The sequence below is a fragment of the Dendropsophus ebraccatus genome, chromosome 5 (genome assembly GCF_027789765.1).
Source record: "Dendropsophus ebraccatus isolate aDenEbr1 chromosome 5, aDenEbr1.pat, whole genome shotgun sequence".
In the NCBI taxonomy this organism is placed as follows: domain Eukaryota; kingdom Metazoa; phylum Chordata; class Amphibia; order Anura; family Hylidae; genus Dendropsophus; species Dendropsophus ebraccatus.
In genome coordinates, this window is record NC_091458.1 from 44,220,083 (window position 1) to 44,246,165 (window position 26,083).

Below are 26,083 nucleotides of genomic sequence, written 5' to 3' on the forward strand. Positions count from 1 at the left end.
TAACAAAACAATATTTTTTTTATTAAATAAAACATTGAACGTTCTTGTGTTTTAACCCATATTATTTTGTGGCTTTGCCTTTTGGACTAAAAAATGATGATATGTTTTTCATTCCACTTTTGTCCACTTTAGCCAGGGATTTCTGAGCCGCAGTCATCTTGCTGTTAGTCTGGAAGTGGAAGACACAGTGAACACAGACATTCTCGTTTATACACAGAATATATCGCACAAAAAGTGTTTTGGATTTAACAAAAAACAATGTCGGCACATATGATGTACTTATTCCAGAGTGAAGATAAAATATCTTCAAGACATTTTTATGTCTCATCACTGAAGAGTAGAGATGATCGCAACTTGATCATGCTTCAGCCCGATCATTTGGCATTTGAATACCTGTGGCTGAAGAAGTTGGACGCAGCCCTATAGCCTCTGGCTGTATCCATGTTTTCCTGGACTCCCTAGGGCTGCATCCAACTTCATCAGCCACCGATATTCAATTGAAGAATGACCAGACTTCAGCATGCTTGAGCTGCGCTCATCTGTACTGAAGAGTTTACTCGCTGCACAGAGCAGACAAAGAGGTGTCGGCCCCTTGAGAATCCTCAAAGTTCAACTAAAGTTAGCCACACACTTCTGATTTTTGTTTTATGAAAGGTTGTGCAATAGATCTGATGTGCTGGATTTTTCTTTTCAGTCCTTGAAGTAATACTTGTAAAGGTTCTAAAAAGAAAATATTTTTTATAGATTTTAATAAAAGCCCAGATCATGAATCAAGGCAGGAGCGTGGGTCAGTGACTTAATTTAACTTTTCACCATGTAATTCTACAATGGACATAGTATATTCCAAATAAAAATATATATACAGTATATCACCTTTAGTAACCAGAACAAGAAACTGAATGTTTAGTTACCTAGTCATAGGGATGTCAGGCTGAATAAAGCAAACACTCATTAACCAATCTACATGACAAATGTTAAAGAGGCAGAGGGTTTCATTTCTTTGTAATGAAAGGTTACACAATTTTCTAATGTTCTTTGTGTTTCACAATCTCTGCTTCCTGTCATATTGCGGTTACACGTGTCTGTGCCGTTATATGTCTCTAGGTTACATGGAGCTAACTCTTATGGAGATTCCCTCTCAGAATGTCCACCTCGTGTCCAGTGCTGGTGGTCACACGTGCTCAGTCACTTACTCTGGAACCTCTTGTACTTGGGTAGCATTATGTAGACTGAACAAGAAAAAGCTAATCTCTAGTGGACACATTAAATAGACTATGTTAAAGGGGTTGTCCGGCGAAAAAAAATTATTCACAGAATAACACACATTACAAAGTTATACAACTTTGTAATGTATGTTATGTCTGTGAATGGCCCCCTTCCCCGTGTCCCACCACCCCCACCCGTGTACCCGGAAGTGTGGTGCATTATACTCACCGCATGTCGTGTCGTCCACGGTCTCCGATCGTCAGCAGTGACGTCTTCTTCGGGAGCTTGGCGGATCTTCCCGAGTGCCGGCCACCCTCTGCAGCGTCATCCGAAGCTCAGCCGCGATTGGCTGAGCATAACTGTGCTCAGCCAATCGCGGCTGAGCGGCTGATGACGCGGCCACGTCATCAGCTGCTCAGCCGCGATTGGCTGAGCACAGTTATGCTCAGCCAATCGCGGCTGAGCTTCGGATGACGCTGCAGAGGGCGGCCGGCACTCGGGAAGATCCGCCAAGCTCCCGAAGAAGACGTCACTGCTGACGATCGGAGACCGTGGTCGGCACGCGACAGGTAATGTATAGCGCACCACACTTCCGGGTACACGGGTGGGGGTGGTGGGACACGGGGAAGGGGGCCATTCACAGACATAACATACATTACAAAGTTGTATAACTTTGTAATGTGTGTTATTCTGTGAATAATTTTTTTTCGCCGGACAACCCCTTTAAGTATACTGAGATATATAGCTATGTTATGGTATGTATACCTGTGACAGTGACCATAAATGTGATGTGAATGGGGCCTTAGATGCAACCAAGTGAGCATAGTTGTCAGCTGATTTCTTATGGTTTTTCTTTCATGCTCAAACACTCAAAAGCCAGTAGATGAAACCTGAATTTCAGTTCCGTTTTTGCTGTTCTTTTATGAACAATGGACATATAAATTCAACAGGAACAACAGACATGCATAAGATAGGCAGTAAGAAGCACAAGACAATCATAGATAGAAAAGAGCCATTACAATGTAACAAAATGTGACTGTACAGACTTAATCTGTATGGAAACTATTATTCTGAATATGTTCCTTTATCAGGTTGTGTAATAAAGCAGATGGTAATAAACTGGATGTTGTAGGGGAAAAAAATGCCCACCTTTTTGCCTTTGTCATTTGAATTAAACTTTGTGTAGTCCTCATCTGCTTCCACGGGCTTGTCAGACACTCTCCTTTTCTGCAAGTTTAGATAGGGGAATGTACTCAGTAATAACACCCTAAAATTTAATTTACATACAGTTCTAGAAGGGGATTGACATAACCTAGAACCAAAGGATTTTTCCAGTGTCAAAGGGAAATTTTCCAACATATTGGCCTCTCCATAATGGTATTTAGGCAGGCTTGATGTGTTTGCGGTGCTGCCACCACCAAAAGATTTCTCGGAACAGGAGATGCCACCAACCACAAATGTTGAGACATCTCACTTTATGGCCAGCCCAGATCGCTTATACCTGCCCCATATCTAACAGAATACAACAGAGAAAAAGGTCACCTAAAATGTAAGTCTTATACATTTACAGTCCAATGAAAACACCTTTGTTACAGAGCTGTTACTTACTGCAGTTTATTAGGAAAGTGTTAGTTTTGATGATTGGAAATGCTAGCAGCAAAGCAGGCCAATGATGTATGCTAACAACGAAGCTGCACATTACCTTTGTAGGAGGTTCTGGGGTTGGACTAGAGACATCCGGCAGACTAAGGAAAAGAAAAAAAAATCAATACACTGTTAACATCCTAGACAGTAGCTCTCATGTCAGGAGATAACAAAAATACAGTGTGAACAATGGTCATGAGCAATTGTATAACACTGCGGTAATAACTACTTCATGTCTAGGAGGAATAGTTATAATGGTGGTACCATTGCTTCCTATTTGGAAACATGAGCGGGCCTGCCAGGGATACTAAGGGTACTTTTACACAAAGCGATTATCGGCTCGCTTGTTCCTAAATATCGGGCCAGCTAGATGAAAAGCAACAAAGCTTCTGCAGGTTGCTCTTGGTTATTCGATTCTGTTCTTCATGTGGCTTCACATGTTTTTCAAGCTCCCATTGATTTCAAAAGTGAGCTTCCAAATGGAACCACTTCAAAAATGACACTTCTATTTACTGGGCCTTTTCTGTACATGTAATCATACTCTCATATCTTTCTTAAGGGTCTGACCATGCATAACCTTACAGTATTCTTTTTTTGTGTCCATATAATGCACACTCACCACCACTATTCCTGCATTGGCATCTGTTTTATCCCAGCTCAGCTGTGGCTTCACATTTTACTATAGCAGTTGGATCATGTGACCTCTGATTGCTTCTCAGATTTAACTGGATTTCATCATACTGCCCCATTATATGTGAAGTCAGGGACCATGTTTTACACTTACTTTAAATATGCAGACAGCTCACTACGAAGCTCTTCAGGAATGTATTCTGAAATCAGTCCATGAGCATAGCGCACATAGTCCTCTGTCCAATAGAAAGCAATGTTAATACCGTACAAACTAGAGGGATACACACATTGTCTATGTAAACCCCCTATATGTGAAGTCTGAACAAAACCTTAAAGGGAAAATACCAGCTTACAAACAACAATAGCTGATGAGGACTGTGTCTGGTTATCTGTTTAGTAGTATGTAGTGCACACCCGAGATGAAAAAGAGGAGCCCTTCTATTGTATAGTGCCAATTATGACTCTGTGATCTTTAGGCCTGGTTTGCCAACAATGTGATTCTTTTAGAGAGTCCAGCACAGGTTATCTGGTAACATACAACCAGGACTGGGCTCTTAAGCAGCTGCAAGATCTGCCTGTTTTGTAGGTGCTACAAATATATAATATAAAAAAATATACAATTTTTATTCGTTTCAAAAGAAGAAATGAAAAAATAAAACAGTATACAAAGAGGGTCCATGATAACAAATAAAGGACCAAAAAAGAAAAAAAAAAAGAGAGAACATGTAACACAACATAAGCAAAAGTCCGCTGTAAGTAGGAAGTGAAATGAAGAGGGCACCTATGGGGGCACTCGGTGATTGAGTAAGGCATTATACCTGGGGGTAGGCGCAGCATTGCAGACCCAACAGGCAATCCAGGGGTCAGAGACCCCTAAGTGTTCCCAACGATTGGGACCAATGAAGTCTAAGAAACCCCCCAGGACCATTAATGGTTCGATAATCATGAGCTACACCGGGCCCGGCGGGCCACTGTCAATGCAAGAAAATTGCAGCGGGACAACCAATAGCAAAACATTCTATAGATAAGAAACCTCGAATGGAGGTTAGAGGAGGTGAGTAAGAAAAAGTAAGCAAAAAAAAGCAGACGAACAGACAGGCGGGGGACAGGGCAGAACAGGAGAATATATAATTTATTTAATATTAGTTGAATTTATTATTAGATGTAGGGCTGTGAAAAATAAATAGTTTATTTTATTTTTTTTGTGTAATGTTACAACAATTTATTTTTACTGTAACTTCCCATTGCAGCAGAGTGTGTATGCTTTACGGCAGCTGAAGAGACTGACAAACGTATCGGTCTCCAGGAAGAGATGAAATTTAGCCCCGCGTGTATGGCATTCCTATCTACCCTTATCTAGGCCTCCATTAGTACAATAAAGCAGACAAATAAGTCCCATTCCCTTTGCCTCTATATGTCAGCCTATCGTATCTGCTGTAGTGTCACTATGTAAAACCAGAATATATTAGGTATGTCACATACAACACTAATAAGGTATATCATAAAATTATTTCAACAATTACTCTGAAAGAACTGAAGGGGCTTTTGCACATCAGGTCCTCAGGTTAGATGGAGCAGGAATCTTTATAACCCGAGCATGACCTGGCATTCTTACAGAGGGTGTATTATAAAGCTGTGCAAACACAACATGATCCACTTTATGAACCTCTGGGGATTTCACATATGTGAGAACGGAATCAGACAATTGTTACTAAACACACCTAAATGTTTAATAGTCTAGATATTAGAGCTAAATATTTTTATTCATAATCTAAAAATAAAAAGCTGCAAAAAGAGAAGCTTAAAGAACCTGATATTAACCCCTTAAGGACCCACAATGTATTGGTACAACATGGCATGGTTAAGGGGGTAGGACTCAGGACACAAGCCCTCTCAAAATCAGGTGTCTCCTGGCCAATAGTTGACATTGAAAGATCTCTGTGGCCAGCTGACTGTTTAAATGTTGCTCATTAAATGCCGATTACTGATGGTGCAGTAGCCTGATCTGCTTCCTACAATGTGACTGCGAGAAGCCAATCCATTGGAGAGGAAGCCCCAGGCCTCAGATGCTGCCATGGATTGGCGATTGCTACAGGCTGCAATGATCAATGCAATACATATGTACTGCATTGCTTTCTATGAGCAACCAAGGTAATAACATAGAATGTCGCATCACATTCCAGAAAAAATTGAAAAAAATATCATATATTTAAGTGTGGTACCGATAGAAACTACAGATTATGGCACAAACATAGCATCCAGATCGGGGTATATGTTGAGCCACGCAGTTGTAGGCGAGAGCTTCCTATCGGTGGGGAGAAGCAGCGCCCGTTCAGGGGGGAGAGTCGAAAGTGAAGCCTTGAATTTGTAGTAGGTGCAAAATATGTGCATTTCTCGTAAATCGTGTATATTGGTAATTTGTATAAATTCTGGGGGGCACTACAATACCTCAACAACCTCTATAGATCAGATTTTTGATAGCTCAGCCATAGGTGCCAAATCCATAGAAACCACTCAAGTGCCTCTCTCCCAGCTGACCAATTGCTCTAGTCTAGCCAAGTGATCACACTTCAGTTCCAATATAAAAGGGATTGACAGCCGGTCCCTACATTTCAGGTGAAAGCTCTCAGTTGGGAGCCACAAGAGAATTAAACGTTCACTGGGATAACGCCCTTAATAACTCTAACACCTTCATAAAACAAAGCAACTGATGTAGGTTTTGGTAAGGATTGGGCCCATACGATCTTTCTACATTCCTTGACTGACCACAGGCTGATAAGAGTATGTGGGCACCAATCAAAATGCAAGGTTTGTAATGGGAAATAACAACTGCATCAAGGCTTCACTTCCTGGATAAAATGGTGATGTCACGACCCGACTCCCAGAGCTGTGCAGGCTGTGGCTGCTGGAGAGGATGATGGCAGAGGGATGCTCAGTGTCCCTCCAGTGCCCTGTGTCCCTCTGCCATCATCCTCTCCAGCAGCCACAGCCCTCACAGCTCTGGGAGTCGGGTCGTGACATCACCATGTTATCCAGGAAGTGACATCACCATGTTATCCAGGAAGTGAAGCCTTGATGCAGTAGTAAGTGCAGGGAAAAAAAGCACTTTATGTGCATTTCCTGAAATAAGTGTATATTGGGGATTTGTATAAAACTTTTGGGGGGGCAATACAATACTTTAATAAAAAGTTTCGCTGAACTTCTCCTTTAAGCAACGATCACTGACAAATTTACGAAATAAAATTTGTAACCCTCCATGTAAAGTAACTGCATTTTACCTTCTTTTACGTCACACTCTTGTTTAATCCGAATATAGCTGGCAGACTGCGTGCTTCCCCCCACACATACATCACTGTCCTTCAATACTTTAACAGTCTGATCAACCTACAGAAGCAATAACATAAGACATTAATACATAGAAAGTGTTCACTTCTCAGCTAAGGGGGTTACAAATCAATTCCCTGGCGTGAAAGAAAAAGGAAATCATTTTTTTGTACATTAAATCCAAGTTATGCAATATGTTTTCTAGGAAACTGGCTTGGAGACTCTAAAATAGTTCCCAGTTGGAAAATTCTTGAATATTCCATGAAAATACCTCACGTGAGGGGTAATAAGACCTAGATGAGCAGAGATTTACTGAATGTTTTAGTCTTTGGAAATACATTTCTGCTACCAACATTTCACACTTTGGGTTTGGGTACGTTCACACATACTGTATACACTGTAGATTTTATTCTCTTTTATTGATTTACACAGCATAAGATCCACATCATCATATAGTCAGTGTATACAGTACATGTGAACATACCCCAAAACTTAATATTCAGGTGCACAGATCTGAATGGTGTAAAATGTGATAGAGACATGTCAGGAGTCCGCAGCAGTAAGCGCTCATATCCTCAGACTTTGGGGAGATACAGTCAGGTAAAGCCGTGAGAGGCTGACAAAGATCAATGAGACGCAGCTCCATTAATCCAGATATATGCACTAGTGTCAATACTCAATCTCAACAATGTGTTTTTCACCTAAACTGATACAGTATTTTACACCTTTTTAAGAAATATAAGTTACCTTTTTCTTTAGCCATTTAAGTGTCTTTTCTTTGCTGTACCTGTAAAATTTCTTGCTGCCAATTTCTAGTTAAATAAAATAATGAAATATACATGAAAAACTGGATAAAACCAGAGCTACAAAGCTTTTTTATTTTACTTGGAGATTGGAAGTAAAAATAATGTGCATACACTGCTACATAAAGAACATGTCATCACTTTCATGCTGCACAAACCACAAGTCATCGGGTCTATCCTGGCGCCTTTTTAACGTCCTATCAGCTTTAAAGAGGTTGTCCACCTTAAACTAACTTGTTATGAATACAACAGTGAATACTGCATGTGACCTGTTGCTCTATTTATTCCTATGGAGCTGTGGAAAGATCCAAGTGCTTTTCTAGTCTCTCTTCAGTTTCCCTCCCATCAATTAAGTCCATAAGGAACCCAAAGAGTGATGTTTTGCCAAAATGTGCACAAGCACTGCAGTTACGGAGGTACAACAACAATGCAGGTTTACCACAATTTTGCATAACCAGTGGGATTTTTGGCACAGATTTTAGTACAAAGACATGTACATGTAAAAACCCACAAACAGATCATGTCTTGAGCCCTTCCCACAGAATTAGGAACTGTGACATCTGATGCCAGAAACTACGGCACGTTGTAGCTGGAGGCATGAAAAAAAGACACACCAGTAGCAAGAGAGAATAAAAAATGTAAAAGGCAAAATACATCTAATAACCAGAACTGTGAGCAACTGACTTTTCCACACAGTACCCAAGCAAGAAGAACCATTTGTGTTGTGCTTCATCTAGAATCTGTACTCCTGGAGAGAGGTTTAAACCCTTACACCTATTCATAAACCTTGTGCTATGTCTACCCTGAGCCAACATAGGACAGTGCATTTTCACAGGCTTCACTACATCTGCCCAAAGAAAGCTCACTATGGCACTTTACTGTTTGACACTACCATGCAACAGTGGATCCATGTTTTCTGCCCTTGTGGCTTTACGAACAAGCTCTATTTGCTAAGATGTTGTTACCTTTTTCTTCTGTGATATGAGGGAGGGATTGTGCAACTTGTGTCAACTGCAGTAACAAGTTACATGATGGAAATTCCTCATCTACCACAATCTGTTCCACCGGCTGAAATTTACCTTGCTTAAAGAAAAGGAAAAAGTTAATTGAATTGATCGTAACGACCAATATATTCAATACATTAAAGATCCAATCAGGTAAAGCTTCATATAAGGACTTAACACGTTTCTTTTTTTTAAGCAAACAACTTACTCGCAAGTAAGGGTGCATTCACATGTACAGGATCTGCTGCAGATGGGGCAGACTCAAAGCAAATCTGCAGCAGATCCTGTACGTGTGAACGCACCCTTAGAGTATTTTTCAGCAACTCTGTGCAAGAAAAAACATTAGGGTCAAACATGACTTTGCAAGTGCATTCCATAGAACCGGAGGTGGGAAGGAAAGGAGCGGATTATGGAGGACATAAGGGTCTTATTAGACTAAGCAATTTTTAATGACTTAATTGCAAACGAGAGCTGCCTGAAATTGTTTACCATATTACACAGAACGATAGTCATAAGCCGTAAGTCAGTGGCAGAGCGCAAAGCACAGATAGGGTGGTGGACAGAAATGAGAGGAGAAGAGTGAAAACAGGACGGGGCCCGGAACTAAACCCCAACAGTAAGGAGAGGGGGAAGAGTTGGCAAATGACACATTAAGGAAGACATTAAGGAAATCAGGAGTACATGGTCCTTAAGGCCAATAAAGTGAAGCATACTGAGGAGGAGCTGGTGGTCTATAGTGTCAAATGCTGCAGAGAGATACGGTTTTTGTAGAAGAAGTGTGGAGACCAGACTATAAGGTGTTAAGAAGAGAGTATTCAGAGAGATAGCGGGTTAGGCGGGAAGAGACCAAACATTCCAGATTACAGATGAAGGGGAGATTACAGACAGATCGGTAGTTTGCTGCACAGAATGGGTCCAGAGATGATGTTTTCAGTACTGGGGTATAACAGAGTATTTAACATTCTATGGAAAGATGCCAGAAGAAAGGGAGAGGTTGAATATTTTAGCTATATAAGCAGTGACAGCAGGAGGGAGACTGGACGCTGTGTGAGGGAATAGGGTCACCAGAGCAAGTGGTGGGGCAAGAAGATCCCAGAGATTTCATCCTGTCACTGCTTAAAAGGCTGAGAGGGATGAGGAGGGAATGAGCAGAGCAGTCATTTCTTAGCATAAATTTATAATGTAGAAAGTCTGCCGATTTTCATGACAAATGTTCAGCAAACCTAACACATCATCAAAGAAAACAAGGGTTGCTGCCATCTGGAGAATAATAGAGAGCATGTATTATACTTACACACTGTAGTATATATATTACTTTTCTACTGGTTTCTTTCTGGACTGATTCTGTGATATGAGGTATGACTTTAGATGGGTATGCAATAAGCAGAATTGAGAAGAATGCATGTACAGTAACCATGCAGACAGGCAAGGAATCATGACAGATATCAGGTGATTATTAATAAGGAGTAGCAGTTATCCTTGGAATCAGATTCTACTTCATGGCAATGCAAGCAGCAACAAGATTAGTTGGCGCACCAGTTACTCCACTTTACCTTTCCATCACTTTTGATAAATCTAGTGGGACTAAAGTTCAACTTCTGCTTTCTCCTATTTGAAAAATCCATTGATCACAAGGAGCTGGTCTATACTTTACCTCTTTGTCGGCTTTCATCAGGTAGTACAGCACCAAAAACAGAGGGTCCACTGGTGTCACATAAAGTAATCTACCATCTACAAGTGAACACAAAGACTAGTCACGATCAAGGTCATATATACAGTATTTTTTTTAAATGCTGCATTGCAGAAGACTACCGGGTACAGGGTCCAAACACTGTGCTCGACATCTAAGGGTATGTTCGCACTGAACAAATGAGTCCTGGAATCCCGCCTGCCTCAGTGTCAAACAGCGTCTCTGTGGGAGGGCTCACGCGTCTCCGCTTAAAGAATTGACACGTCACTTAGAGATGCTGTTTGACACTGAGACAGGCAGGATTCCAGCACACATTTGCTCAATGTGAACATACCTTAAAGGGTACTGCAGTGGGTTCCCTTATATGGAATTAAAATATCTCTATTCTTTAAGCTTACCTTCTTGAACTGTCTCGCCAATAAACCATGATCGAAATTCCTCCTGGAAAGCTTTGACTTCACAGACCTGCTGTCCAGAGTTTATAAATAAAAACATGGCCCCTTTATCTAAAAAAAAAAAAAAAAAAAAAAAAAAAAAGACAAGAATCAATATTGTACATTGCTATTTAACCATAACACATTATGAGATTACAAACACACCACAACAGAAACCCAAGTACATCTAAAAAAATGGATGATTGTAAACTGAACCACGTTCCATATTCCCCAATGTTTAGTTCATCCACAGAGAAATGTTGTGTCTACAGAGGGAGGAAGATTTTTGGAAGATAGCTGTAGTGCATTTCTGAACATAGCAGGGATTGAGGAGTGTTAGGGTACTATTACACGGAACGATAATCGGCCGAATTGGCCCGATTCGGCCGATTATCGATCCGTGTAATAAATGCAACGATCAGCCGATGACAACGATCATCGGCTGATCGTTGATATAGGTTAGACCCTATTTTCGTCGGGCGCCGATCGCGCACCGCTGCGTGTAATAGCGGTGCGTGGCCAGCGACTAACGATATACATTACCCATCCACGTTCCAGGGCTGCTCCTGCCGTCCCCTTCTCCCGGGGTCCCGCGCGCGCTCTAGCTTCACAGAGGCCTGTCAGCTGATAGGCCGCTCAGCCAATCACAGGCCGCGGCGGTTCCGGCCTCTGATTGGCTGAGCGGCCTACCAGCTGACAGGCCGCTGTGAAGCTAGAGCGCGCGCGGGACCCCGGGAGAAGCGGACGGCAGGAGCAGCCCTGGAACGTGGATGGGTAATGTATGCCAGTTTAGCAAGGGCTGCAAGGACATCGGTAACAATGTCCTTGCAGCTCTTGTCAAACGATTATCGGGCCGTGTAATAGGCCCAGTAAACGAGCAACGATCTAGCAGATCGCTGCTCTTTTACAGGTATTATCGGGCCCTGCTCGGCCCGTGTAATACCACCCTTACTCTAACCTGGACCCAGGTATAACTAACTGGAGGCCAGGGCTACACACAATCTTATTGTCTACAAATAATATTACAGCCAGTGTTAACACATAATATGTACAAAGCTACTTTCACACAATCTTTATGCAACTGTCACATGACAAGTATTTCAAAGCCATGCTGTATGCCCTGCAGGAAATAGTGTGTTCTTTTCAGTCAGACACAGTACTCTCTGCAGCCACCCCTGTCCGTGTCAGGAACTGTCCAGAGCAGGAGAGGTTTTCTATGGGGGATTTGTTCCTGTTCCGGACAGGTCTTGAGGGAAAGGGAGCATCATGTCTCACTGAAGATAATGGCACGTATTACCTGTAACCAACCCCCATCCTCCAATTACACTGTGTATAAACAAGGTGTCAATCAGCAACCAGTGGGCAGAGGGAGTAGGTCCCCATGACTATCAATCACTTAATGGCAAGGACAACTTCCCCGTGTTGCCAACATGTTCATTCTTCAGCGCGGACAGAGCAGGAGCGCGCGTCTCCCATAGACTCCCATTATGAAAAGGGAGGCTAACAGCATTCCGCGGCAGAAAGCTATATAAAGCAAGGGCTGCACAGACATCATTGAGTATGTCCTTGCTACATGATAATTGAAACGTATAATAGGATCTGTAAAGTGAGCTCCAGGGTATTGGGCCATCTAATAGAGCCCTTACTTTCCTTCTCTGGCTAGATGTAAACCATGACATGCACCTAAACAACTATATAATAAGTCAATTTTTGCATAAGGCTTTCCTCAGGCACAACATTGTTTGGGGCTGGAAAAACATCCAAAGAGCTGCCAGCAGTTTTTACTACGTAAGGCTGGGTTCACACTATGTATATTTCAGTCAGTATTATGGTCCTCATATTGCAACCAAAACCAGGAGTGGATTAAAAACACAGAAAAGCTCTGTTCACACACTGTTGAAATTGAGTGGATGCCCGCCATTTAATGGCAAATATTTGCTGTTATTTTAAAATAACGGCTGTTATATTGAAATAATGGCAGTTATTTACTGTTATATGGCGGCCATCCACTCCATTTCACCATTGTGTGAACAGATCCTTTCTGTGTTTTTAATCCACTCCTGGTTTTGGTTGCAATATGAGGACCACAATACTGACATTTTGTCATTTTAGTGTAAATTTGGCATTTTATTCTTGTTTTTTTTTTTTTTCAATACAAGTCATGTGATCCTTTAGCCTGTAAATCAACATTTTCTCATGAAGAACCTATACAATATGCACAAAGCAGTGTTTTTTCTGTCTTTTGTACACCTATGTGTGACCTTTTGCAGGCCAGGTGGGCCCTTTTATCACCAGGCATGAAAATAATAATCACTTATCATAAATAATTGGATTTTCCAGAACTCATGATAGCCCACCTGTCACAGGAAACATGAGAAGATTAAGAAGAAAAAAAAGCGAGCATCCACCTTTCTTGGTGCTTACAGGGAAGGGAGGTCACCTCAATATAATTAGATAAAGGCTTTACAGATAAGTGTTAGAGGACAGGTATAAATTATAGGGTCCAGGACAAGCTTGTTTTTGGAAACATATACTAAACTAATGCCCTGTAACTCTCCATCATTAGATCATCCAATTGGCTCATTGAAGTCAGCAACAGTCTGCTGCCGCCAATCCTATTAGGGTCCATTTGCACAGAAAGATTATCTGATAGATTATCTGCCAAAGATTTGAAGCCAAAGCCAGGAATGGATTTGAAAAGGATCAGGCTTTCCTTTATGACCTGATCTCTGTTTATAGTCTGTTTCTGGCTTTGGCTTCAAATCTTTGGCAGATAATCTGTCAGAAAATATTTCTGTGTAAATGGACCCTGACACACAGTGATGAGCAGCAGATGTGATTGTGATTTTTCTATACGTTGAAAGACCATGATCCCACAAGGGGAGGGCCAGCCCGTCTCCAGTGCTCCAGCTGATCATGGCCCCACCACTCTACAACGTGGCTTCATTAGAATCAATGGAGATGCGAAAACAGAATGACGCCATACGTGGGAATTGGACCGCGGTTCAAAACCGCATCACAGGCAACCCCACACTGGTGCTGCTCTATCCATGTGAATAACAGAAAAGTGATTTACCGGTGGTACCTTCACTTTAAGGTCCCATGGTGAACCCCCACAGAAGCTACCATCAATGACCTATCTACAAATCTAAATAAATAAATCTGACTGGGGGGGGGGGTGGAATCCTTTCAATAAATATAGCAATAAGAGCAGAGACCTAAACTTGGGAGTCCTGACACTAAGGTCCTTCTTTACTCCTTTCTCCCATCAGAGGTTCGGCATCTCCAGAAGCACCTATAAGTCTAAGAAAAGAGATACAGCTACATATTGCCCAGTCTTTTCTTTTTCTCCTCAGTACTTTTGGGATTAATGTGACTCTGTACCCACAATCTGACCTCTCAAACCGCTTGCACCTTTGGATAGTTGCTTTAAATCCAAGATCTGTCCTGTGGTCCGTTTGGCAGGTGATGCAGTTATTGGCCATAAAAACAACAAAAAAAAAAAGTTTAAACTTGCAGCCCGCGCCAAACGGGAGTATCTGTGCCCTAACTTTGCACTACCCCTCCATCCCTCCTCCCCACCCTCTTCATCATTAGGAATGCCACTGGAACATTTTCTCCATGCTGAACATTGCACAGGTGGTTAACGATCCAGTCCATGTTCAGTATTGACACAGCTGATGAATAGGAGACAACCTGCCTGGAGCATTCCTAATGATGAGGAGGGTGGGGAGGAGGGACAGAGTAGAGATGAGCGGACGGTCAGACTTTTGGTCCGAAAGCAGTTTGCTCTCTCATCATGCCTTTGATCCCGGCCGCATACTTGCTCTTCCGCGAATATGCGGCCAGGATATTCCAGGGAATTCAACAAAAATTCCCTGGAATATCCTGGCTGCAAATTCCCGTGAGCGCAAGTATGCGGCTGGGACCAAAGGCATGATGAGAGAGCAAACTGCTTCCGGACCAAAAGTCTGAGCAGTTTGCTCATCTCTAGGACAGAGAGGTTGTGCAAAGTTAGGGCACAGATACTCCCGTTTGGACAATAGCTGCATCACCTGCCGAACGGACCACGGTCCACATCTTGGATTAAAAGCAGCTATCCGAAGGTACAAGTAGTTTGGGGGGGGGGGGGCAGATTGTGGGTACAGAGTCGCTTTAAGTTTAAAAGGAGGAAGGGCCTAAAGGTTCTCTAACCCCTTGTGATGAAGATCCAAGATGGTAAAAGCCCTTCCTCCTATAAATTTGAAAATGATAGACAATATCCATCGTGCTGCCTGACCTAGTACCACCCGTAATAGCTCAGGTATGTTATTGTGTCCAACAGAATTCATAAACAATAATGGCAACATACAAGAGAACTTACTAGAATCCAGAAAAACATAGCTGTATCCATGTTTTCCAGGTAGTCTTATGGTGTGCTTTCCGCAGATTTATCTGACAGATTTGTGAAGCCAAAGGCAGGAGTGGATTTGAAAAGAGGAGAAATCTCAGTCTTTCCTTTCTGACCTGTTTCCTGCTTATAGCCTGTTCCTGGCTATAAATCTGTCTGTGTAAACACATCATAAGGGCTGCATCCAACTTCTTCAGCCACCGGGCGTCAAATGCAAAGTGTTTAAATCAGTTGTTGCTTTTTAACCATAGTAACTACAACAGTCCCTTAACGGAAGAGCTGAGGACAAGAATAAGGAAATATGAAGCCTACTATACCTGTCAGAGGACTGCGCAATTTTGCAAACAAGGTTTTACCACTTGGCTTTTTTGCATCATCTTTAAGGGAATCTGTAAGTAAATTAAAGAAGTTACACAAGTTTCTGTCTACATAATTTATTACCGGATTAACATCTGCTGCCGGGGGAGGGGGGGATTAGATGGTCAGCTGGCCATATGGGTGGGCTCTGCAGATCTAATGTGTAAATTCTACAAGTACAGATGAACTAAGGGTCAGTTTACACACACAGATTATCTGACAGATTTTTGCAGCCAAAGCCAGGAATGGACTATAAACAGGGAACAGGTCATAAAGAAAAGACTGAGATTTCTCTTTTTTTTTTAAATCCATTTCTGGTTTTGGCTGCAAAAATCTGACAGGTATCTGTGTGTGTAAATGGACCCTAAATCAGTGCTTCTCAATTCCAGTCCTCAGGCCTCACCAACAGGTCATGGTTTGAGGATTTCCCATACAAAGATCACCTGTGCTAATACCTGATGCACTGAGGATAATTATATCACCTGTGAAATACTAAGGAAATCCTCAAAACATGACCTGTAAAATTACTACATAATAGGATGAAGGGAACACAGTCAGGGTTAGGCTCCGTTCACAAAACTGGCGGAATTCTCCACCGCAGAATTCTGCTGGTCTTCCTGTCATAATGACAGTCTATAGTTTCGCGTGCCTCCTCTCTCCGCGATGAAGAATGGACATTCCACCGCAGAATTCCGCCAGTTTTGCTCCGTGTGAACGGAACCTTACAGAATACCCCAACAAGTGCAACAACAACCTGGGTACTATCTATCACCAGCAGGGCAAAACATTTTGGTTAAAGAATAAACAAAATCTCTCACCGATACCACATGAGAATAAGCTAAGAGCACTGTACTGTACTTCCAGGCAGCCCCATAGACTTATAACAGAGCTACCTGGGTGGGGATGATCGGCAGTGGGGAAGTGCAGCGCTTTCTGCTTATTCTATTTGGTGCGGGTATCGGTGAGTCGTTTTATGTTTTTTTTTTTTTTTTATTACAGGTATGCTTCAACCACAACCTTTGGCGTTGCACACATTAACCAATCAGTGCAATGCTAGGTGAGATGTGGAGCAGCCAATCAGATTCCAGTTCTCATAGTTTAGCTCTTCAGCAAATGAAAGCTGCGCCCTGATTGGCTGCTATTACTAACAACTTTCACCATTTCCTTTGCACCAGTCCCCCATGTGTTTTGTCATTTTGTTGGCCTCCCTGTTACTATAGAAAGCAAGCACCATCCAGCTGCTAATGGGACAAAACAGTTACAGCTCTGTAACTATAACGCTTATATACCGCAGAGACAAGGCGGAAGTAAAGACGCACAATGTAAACAAACACGTATGAGCAGGTGTGTGCGTACCTGGCGCTATGAGCACCCACTGGTCGCCGTGCACGTCCCCGAGCTTCTTCCTCCTGGGCGGCATGGTGCAGCAGCAGTTCACCGGCCCGCAGAAACTTGGCGCGCTCTGGGCTCGTACCAATAGGTAGAGCGGGGGGGGGGAGCAGGTCTCTTGTTTTATCGATATTTGTAGTAATGAACCGTCACCAAGCCTAGTGCTGCAGGACACATACCCTGTTATCCGTATAATACATTGTTCGATGTTTTCATGCGCTGGTCTGGTCAAGAATTAATTTGGCCACCCCCACAAGGGAGTAATGGTAGCTTCCGCTCGGTGCTTTACAGTGTTGCAGGACGCAGTTAGTTGCCGGCTTCCTGTCACACTGTGGAGGAAGCAGCGAGGGAGGGGTCATAGACTGAGGGGTAGTGTGCTGGGGTGATACTGATAGACTGAGGGGCAGTGTGCTGGGGGTGATACTGATAGACTGAGGGGTAGTGTGCTGTGCATGAGGGTACTGGTAGACTGAGGGGCAGTGGGCACTGGTGGTACTGGTAGACTGAGGGGCAGTGGGCACTGGTGGTACTGGTAGACTGAGGGGCAGTGGGCACTGGTGGTACTGGTAGACTGAGGGGCAGTGGTACTGGTAGACTGAGGGGCAGTGGGTACTGGTAGACTGAGGGGCAGTGGTACTGGTAGACTGAGGTGCGGTGGGCACTGGTGGTACTGGTAGACTGAGGGGCAGTGGTACTGGTAGACTGAGATGCGGTGGGCACTGGTGGTACTGGTAGACTGAGGGGCAGTGGGCATCATATGTGAGTGTGTGCGTTATTAGTACAATAGTGCAGACACAGAGGTATAAGGCTGTGTTCACACTAGGTTTTGTTCTCTGGTTTAAACAATACAGTCCCATGTCTCTCATTGACTTCAATCGATAGAAAAAAATGCAGTGTGTGAACACAGACTAAAATAAATGCCTTCTTCCCACTTCCCACTCATTTTTCATAACTGGATTCCACCATACTGGGCGCTCCTATTTTCTGATGTTCTGGCTGCTCTGTGCTGCTGATTCATACAATTGCTGTGTGAACCAAAATTTTCCAAATGTGACGCTGTGAGACGTTACATTGAAACGACGTGACCTTCAGTCCACACATGAACTCATATATTTTCGTTGGATGGTCATTTAGCCAATGGAAGGTATCAACTATGGAGAACTTTCACTTTTTATGACAGGCACTTTTTAGAAACTGTTCCCCAGTGTCCAACAGAAGGGGTGTGGCCTAAGGTGCGACACTGTACTCCCAAATGTGCCAAGGGGTTATCCAGTGCTACAAAAACATGGCCACTTTCTTTCAGAGACAGCACAACTCTTGTCTCCAGTTCAGGTGCGGTTTGCAATTAAGCTCCATTCACTTCATTGGAACTGAGCAGCAAGACCCACAAGAGTGGGGCTGTCTCTGGAAGAAAGTGGCCATATTTTTGTAGTGCTGGATAACCCCTTTAAGCCAACAAACACTGAATTAAGACTAGAAAGTCTAAAACCCCTTTCACACGTGCTTCAAACGCTCCTTTGGCCAGTAATCTGCCAGCGTAAAAGTGACAACGGTCAGCCAAGGAGCGGAAAAATGCCCGATCCTCGGCTGTATGCATTGATTGATTTTGTGCAGGATTTCTACTCTACCGCTATTAGCTGCACATATTCTTGTGTAAACAGGATGTGCGGCAGATAGAAATATATCCAGATGACCACACAAACAATAAAAGGCCTGGCTGCTTGACTACTCTGACCTTCCTAAGGCACTGCAAACTATCTGATCTTGCTGATCTTCGCTGGCATGCGTCCTTGCAAGACCCGATAGGGCCACATAAAGGCACCCTATGGATGCAACATATTTATTAACAGCCTGATTGGCTTAGTTAATGTTTCCTACGTATTAAGCTGGAAGCAGGAAGGACTGCTTAGTGGGAACCATCAAGGTTGATGCTGCAGGGGATCAGAGTATTAAGTAACTTTTATTTTTTTTTAATGCAAGACTAAGGGCCCTATTCCACCGGACGATTATAGTTCAGATTATCGTTAAATCGTTCGAATCTAAACGATAATCGTTCGGTTGAAATGCAGTTAACAATTAACGACCGAACGAGAAATCGTCGATCGCTTTATAAGACCTGGACCTATTTTTATCGTTGCTCTTTTGCAAAACGTTCGCAAATCGTTCGCATTGAAGACATCGTTCGGTCGTTTGCAATAGATACGAACGCAATAGCGAATAAATAGCGAAGAAAAAACTTGCAATTACGATCGTAAGTAACGATTATCGTTCCATGGAAATGAGTGAACGTTTTCAGGTCTTTCGCAATAGCGGTCATTTGAGATTGTTAATTCTTAACGATTATACAAACGATAATCGTCCGGTGGAATAGGGCCCTAAGTGTGGCACCAGACAACCTCTTTAATAATTCACATTTACAGATTGACTACTTTAGGTACGCAATATTTGTTAAGAGATAAGCGTGAGATGGGTGCCACAAGCCCTGCCTAGGGCTACATCCAAGATATGGCCGTCCCCTCATCTGCACTCTCAACATGCAAAGTAGTAAATATGAGTCCGACATCCATAGGAGCAGTGATTTTCTTATGAACATCGAACTCACCTCCGCTCATTTGCATATTAGGCGCACAGATGAGCGGGCAGCCATATCCCCATGGCAGGACCGACAGGATGGGTTAAGTATGGGGGGACTGTATCCAGGGATAGGGTAAGTTTGGGGGGCTCTCCAGGATTGACAGGTTCTTTTTAAGCATCCAAAATTAAAGACCTATACAGTATAGGTTTAGATGCAATTTTTAAGGATAATTTTAAAACAAATTTATCAGTGACTGTTACGCAAATAGATCACAGTTCTCTGAACCCAAATGCTTGGCATTTGACTCCCAGCATCTTAAGAGGTTAGATTCCGCCTTAGGGAGTCCTGAAAAATAAGGACACCGCCATAGTACCCGAACAGTTCAGCAACTCCACTCAACAGTGAAGGAGAGATAGGAGGACAGTTTTAGGCAGACATGTTGTTCAAGGAGTTTTGAGGCAAATGGGAGTAGTGAGATTGACCAGTTACATTCTCTCTAGGATCAATAAAGACCAGAGCTCTTGCTCTATTATAAGCCCTTCTTCAATTTTACCAGTACTATATATTGCTTTGATGTGACATAAGAAGGCTGCAGTGCTATTTAGGTGCATTGTGTATTGTTGCCACCATAACAGGATATTGTATAAGCACGTGTTTGGCACGGTTGACCTCTAGAGGCGTATCTTCCTGTAACAAAACAGTGGGAAGTATGCACAAATTCAGTTAAATATTGTAACTATAGATGGCCATACACTTTCAAAAACTGCCGGACAAACGATCGTTCAGCTGACAAATATCTCTCTTGTTGTCAGGAGAGATGTGAACGTTTGGAACGTTTGGAGATGGGACGGGTGAGCCGCAGCGAGACAGCTCTGATGTCAAATTATGACTCCCAGAAAAATAGGTCAGGTGGTAAAAATCCAACACCTCCCACCCTTCCTCCACACACATCATCTGTTGGCGGAGAGTTGGGACGCCGCCATACATTTTGGAGAGTTGGCCAAAATCATTGTGACTTTAGTAGGGTCCATTTACACAGAAAGATTATCTGACAGATTATCTGCCAAAGATTTGAAGCCAAAGTCAGGAATGGATTTGAAAAGAGGAGAAATCTCAGGCCCTGATCTCTGTTTATAGTCTGTTTCTGGCTTTGGCTTCAAATCTTTGGCAGATAATCTGTCAGATAATCTTTCTGTGTAAATAGACCCTAACGCTGGGTTTACACGAAACGATAATTGGCCCGATCGTACGATTAACGATGTCGGAGTAACGATTTTTTTCATAACGATCAGCGTTTAGACGGTACGATACATCGTACGGAAAAATCGTTTTGCAACCGTTTTGCGATCGCGCGCCTGCAGCCCGCCCCCCCGCTCATCCGCAGCCCGGCCCCCCGCTCATCCGCAGCCAGGCCCCACGGTCAACCGCAGCCCCCTGCGCTGCCCCGATCGCCACCCCCGCCGCTCCGATCGCCCCCGCTGCTCCAATCGCCCCCGCCATGAGCATACGTTACCTGCTCCGCGTAGCAGGTCTTCGAAATCCCCGGCTCCCCTCTTCAGTGCATTGATTGGCTGAAGAGGTGAGCCGGGAATTTCAAACAGCTCCTCTTCAGCCAATCAGTGCTCCTCTTTAGCACTGATTGGCTGAAGAGGAGGTATTTGAAATTCCCGACTCACCTCATCAGCCAATCAATGCACTGAAGAGGGGAGCTGGGGATTTCGAAGACCTGCCACGCAGAGCAGGTAACGTATGCTCGTGGCCTGAGCGGCGGCGGGGGGGGGACAATCGGAGCGGCGGCGGCAATTGGGGCGGCGATCAAGCCGGCGCAGGGGCTGCCGATGAGCGGGGGGCCAGCCGGCCGGCGGAATTTCGCGCGACGACTGTTTACACGGAACGATCGGCGAATTTTTTGCGAACAACGATTTAAGAACAAGATAAAAGATCAAAATGAACGATTTCTCGCTCGGCGTTCGATCGTTCGCTGCGTTTACACGTACGATTATCGGTCGAATTCGATTGTTATCTTGCAAATTCGAACGATAATCGTTCCGTGTAAACCCAGCATAAGGTGTATGAGCAACACGAGGTGGATGGAAATTGGCAATAAAGGAGACAGGTTGGTCTGGAGAAAAAGAGATCAATGATTTTTAACCCTGACCGCCAGATTCTCAGGCTTTTTTAGTTACGTGAAGTCCATATGGATGCACTTCCCTTTATAAACTGGACATGTCTTGGAATGTGGAAGTCTTTAACACATGACCTCAATTTGTATTTTCATTATGAAGCAGATTCCTGTGTCATCGCTCTCATAGTTGCTGAACACACCCAGGGTGTTGCCATATAACTAGCATTACTATTGCACACATTTTTCATCATTGCAGCTATTTTTATGTATATGCAAATCACCGTAATAATAATAATATTCAAATGATAAATAAGATGTGTGGAATAGTCCTATAAATATGTGGTGGGGACTTCATGTTACAAAATGTAAAGGAGGGCTGCTGCCGAGACTGGGAAAAGGATGATGTGGAACTAAATGATGACAACTACATAACTAATCAGCAAGTACACAGCCATCCACAAGATCCCATAGTAAATCTAACCATACATTAGAGACTTTGGACAACTTTCTGCTACTCATTACCGACTTTTCATTATAGATGCCCACTGAACGCAGATACCTGAAAAGTCCATCTGCCATGCTGGATTTGTGGATGCCCGCTGCTGTAGTTGAAAGGTTGTTCAGTGGTAGTCCAGACCAGGCCACAGATCTCAGCAGAGATTGACCTGTGTCCTATAACTGCAACCTTTGGATTTGTTTTTAAAACAACAACCTCAAAGTCCAGACGTACAGTAAATGACAAATTGTCTAGAAAATAGTCATCCGCATTCACTAGTGTATGGTCAGCCTAGGAAATTACATGCCACTTTGTTTAGCTCTTAGCGTATAAATATTAGATTCTTCAGTTACTGTGTTAAACCATGGCCGTTGAACCTTTCTCACTGCTTGAAACGTCCTACTGAAGCGTCGCATTAGCGTTATAAAGGTTCACCAACGTGTGGTTTAAAAAAAACACTGCTGCCATGGACTTTATTTCTGGTTTGATTTATGGACTTTGGGATTGGTCCCAGTGAGGCGCGCATACGAACATTGTGGCAGTTCTGAGCTGTTACATACTATCAGTTGAAGAGAGCCAAATGATATAAACTACTGTGAACTCTCAGTTTGTGTCACTTGGTATACTGATAAAACCACTAAGGCCTTAGGGTATGTGCACACAACGGAATCCCAGTGTATAACCCGCCGAGGATTCTGCAGCTCGCCCACGCACGCCCGTCTCTGCTGGTTCCATAGGCTTTATTCTATGGTATGCCATATTCTGGCGTCCGCCTGCCCACTCATTCTTCGGGGGGATGGCAGAATCTGGCAAACCATAGAATAAAGCCTATGGGACCAGCAGAGAGGTGCGAGCATGGGCGAGCTGAAGAATCCTCGGCGGGTGATACACTGGGATTCCATAGTGTGCACATACTCTAATTCCCATGCTTTGTAATCCACGGGCTCTCATCATGTATCATTATGATGCTAGAAGCCGTGAAACTGTTGAAATCTTTGCAGTACCATACTGACACAGCTTTGGGGCTGTGTCAGTACAGTCCTGCGAAGATTCAAAAACTTTTGGTGCTCCCTGCATCATAATGATACATAATGCTGGGAAGTCACTGAGTTAGCTGCATAGTTTCACACACCCTAGAGTCCATGGATTATGCAGCGTCAGGATCATATCACTTCAGAAATGAGTCCAGTAGTACTATTGGAGCCTGTGCGTGAGCTTCAAAACAAGACCCAGAAATGATGTGTGAACATAGGCTTGAGATTATGTTTCCACATAGCTTTTTTTCAGCTGGTTTTGAGTCTCACAAAATAACCCAAAAATGGCTGAAAGATGGGACCATATGTCACTTAGTTTTTTTTTTCCTGTAGTTTTTGCTTTTGGTCTTTTTTTTCCTTCCATTTTTTTCAGATGCTTTACAACTCAGAAAATTGTCCAAAATACTGTGTCCGACCATAGCCTTAGGGTCAGTTCACACTACAAAATTTGCACAGAATTTCAAGCAGAGCAAATTCAAAATGCATTGTATGTCTTCTAAATTGTGCAGATTATGCATAATGGATAATAGAATAACATTACGGTGCATGTTAAAACTTTCATGTAGGCACACAATAAAGTTTGTTTATGACCTCTACACAGCTTTCCATTGACTTGTCTTCTTCATCCAGCACAGTTTGTTTGTTTAGTTAACCGACAATTTTTTTTGGTCTTTTATTTTGGTCTATTTCTATATTTACTGTATGTCTTAGTGCATATGAAATATATGTTCATCTATAATGTAACAGCTGTTTCCTCTATCTGATTAGGCGCGCTAGAACCATTGTCACTCTCCGCTAGCTCAGAAGCTGGTACCAACTGCCTGTCAAAAATGCTCTGATGCCGTCCCAATGAACTCTGCATTGGAACGTTGTATTCAGTCACATCACTGGCCTCAGCAGTGCAGCAAGAAATGCACATGACTGCTGGATGTTGTTTTTTTTTTTTGCATCCATTGCCTGCCTCTAAACTACTTTGTCACCAGAGGCCAGAAAACCCCTTTAACATGAACCTTTCATTGTCCCTTCCTTTTGTCAACAGGACAAAAGCAAGAAAGAGGCTGGAGGGAGAGGAGACCCCGTCGATCCAATAGTGGACAGCTGGTGTTTATGAGTAACACATATATACATACATTCATACTATCCATATCCCCTGTATACTGAGAGAAAGCATTTGTAAGATTGACTGTATCTGCACCATGAACATATTATGAAGCACTGCCCAAATGGTGTAAATGGATCACATGTAAATGTCACAATAAGCCATCAGCTAAGTGTATAATGTGTCTGTGCTTTCACAGCAAAGGATGTGATGAAAAGTTTTTGTTCATATATTTTTTTTTTTATATATATTTTTTTACAGGAGCAGTAATATGGTCAGCCACTTACATGATGCAGTGTGTCAGTAATTTTACAGGTCAGTAAACTGAATGGCAGTGCAAACAATCTGTTATGAAATTCCATCGTGTCTAATGGGTACTGCCCTATTTACCCTCCCTTCACGTTTTAGTGATGAATCTTTCGGAGCACACACTCAGCCCATTGCTGTACTCCCCTAACCAGTTGTGTTAGCTGGTTTTATTTACACTACACCTTCATGATAAAGCAGAATATAATTATCTGAGCTGAGTAACAGCCGTACGCTAATCTTGTGTCATACACATGTAGAGAGATCAGACAGCAGCACCAGGATCATATGATGATCTTCAGTCTCCAACTATGGTGATATAAGGTAGGAGATGCAAATTCCTAATGGTAAAGTGTCACCTAGATTTTACTTTTTTTTTTACTGACTAGTAACATACTGAGATGTTGTTTTATTCAAATGTTTGTTTACATTTTTTATTTGTAATTCTTTTGGTACATGATTGGGGCAGCCATATTGCCTGAGCTGTTTCTAACAGCATTTTGGGATATACTTTACATTACATGGAAATAGACATAATAGACTCATCTAGACCCTAGTCACTACAATGAAAATGTTTCCTGGACATGGTTTGTGATCTATCCAGAAGTCATTCCTCAGCAGCAGTGTGTGCTTCTGTTATCTACCTTTCATATACACTTGTATCACCTTTCACTATAATCCGGTCTGTGATGATAAGAAGGACACTGCTGTAAAGAGATGTGTACAAAACAGGAAATAACAACTTAGTGGTTGGTTTAGTGGCCAGAATTTAAAGAGTTAAAGGATTATTTTATAAAATCAATAGTAAAATTAAAAATTGATAACACCTTCCCTTTAAGTGTAAGCCAAACCCACTGATCTAGGACCAGCTGACCATCCAATGTGTATAGGGGCTTCCCAATTTAAATCTTACAGTATAAGGCTACGTTCACACTACGTAAGTTTCCGGCCGTAGCGTGTTCCGTGAATAAGCAGCCGGAAACTTACGTAGTTTGCGTACAATGTAAAGTATACGATCTACGGGCGCACAGTTCACACTACGTACGAACTTACGCCCAGATCTAATGAGGCGCCGTAAAAAATTAACCAGACCATTATTTCGGGACGGAAATGCCGTAACTTACGCCTGTAGCGTAACATGCGGTCCCGTACGTAGTGGTGATTTCTTCATTTTGCCAGCTTTTTGTTCCGATCCAAAAGGTTCTGTGGGGTGTCCGGGGCTAGGCGAAGATTTCCAAGTAAAAGACCGCTGTTAGATCGCTACGAAGAGCGCTCGGGAAGCGTAAGTACGCTATGGGCGTAAGTTCGCGGTCCGTACGTATCCGGCCGCAACTTGCGTAAAGTCCCGGCCGGAGTTTCATACGTATATGTCTGGCCGCGAAAAGTATGCGGCCGGACATATACGTAGTGTGAACCTAGCCTTAGGCTGCGTTCACACTATGTATATTTCAGTCAGTATTGTGGTCCTCATATTGCAACCAAACCCAGGAGTGGATTAAAAACACAGAAAGGATCTGTTCACACAATGGTGAAATTGAGTGGATGGCCGCCATATAACAGTAAATAACGGCCATTAT

General features: G+C 42.9%; 2 protein-coding genes across 8 annotated transcripts in view; one reads left to right on the forward strand and one right to left on the reverse strand.

The window, feature by feature from the left end:
• On the reverse strand, positions 1–17,136 carry RNASEH2B (ribonuclease H2 subunit B). Of its 2 annotated transcripts, XM_069969983.1 has the most exons (11): positions 16,839–17,133; positions 15,443–15,514; positions 10,700–10,807; positions 10,266–10,342; positions 8,573–8,690; positions 7,552–7,616; positions 6,759–6,864; positions 3,635–3,716; positions 2,909–2,951; positions 2,356–2,433; positions 1–169 (listed from the first exon to the last, which is right to left on the reverse strand). In XM_069969983.1, exons 1-11 carry the CDS (start codon positions 16,900–16,902, stop codon positions 62–64), a joined length of 921 nt encoding a protein of 306 aa, XP_069826084.1. In that variant the 5' UTR covers positions 16,903–17,133; the 3' UTR covers positions 1–61. The 2 variants fall into 2 exon arrangements, with proteins under 2 accessions (XP_069826084.1, XP_069826085.1); XM_069969984.1 differs by lacking the exon at positions 2,356–2,433 and having other exon boundaries at positions 16,839–17,136.
• DLEU7 (deleted in lymphocytic leukemia 7) overlaps positions 16,749–26,083 on the forward strand; it is a 14,545-nt gene continuing 5,210 nt past the window's right edge. For 2 of the 6 annotated variants that reach the window (XM_069969991.1, XM_069969989.1), the window contains exons 1-2: positions 16,884–16,962; positions 24,462–24,515. The gene's annotated coding sequence lies outside the window, so the exon portion shown is untranslated. Of the gene's footprint in view, positions 16,827–16,883; positions 16,963–17,824; positions 18,016–24,461; positions 24,516–24,691; positions 24,831–26,083 lie in introns of those variants that run through there. The other 4 variants (XM_069969990.1, XM_069969987.1, XM_069969985.1 and 1 more) reach the window with 4 other exon arrangements.

Excerpts from the sequence above, each read along its gene's own strand:
- RNASEH2B (XM_069969983.1), bottom strand. The coding sequence starts at position 16,902 with ATGCCGCCCAGGAGGAAGAAGCTCGGGGACGTGCACGGCGACCAGTGG. Across the intron at positions 6,865-7,551 it reads TTAAATGGCTAAAGAAAAAG|GTTGATCAGACTGTTAAAGT; the intron begins GTAACTTATATT and ends TTGCTTCTGTAG. Across the intron at positions 170-2,355 it reads CAAATGACAAAGGCAAAAAG|ACTAACAGCAAGATGACTGC; the intron begins GTGGGCATTTTT and ends TTCCACTTCCAG.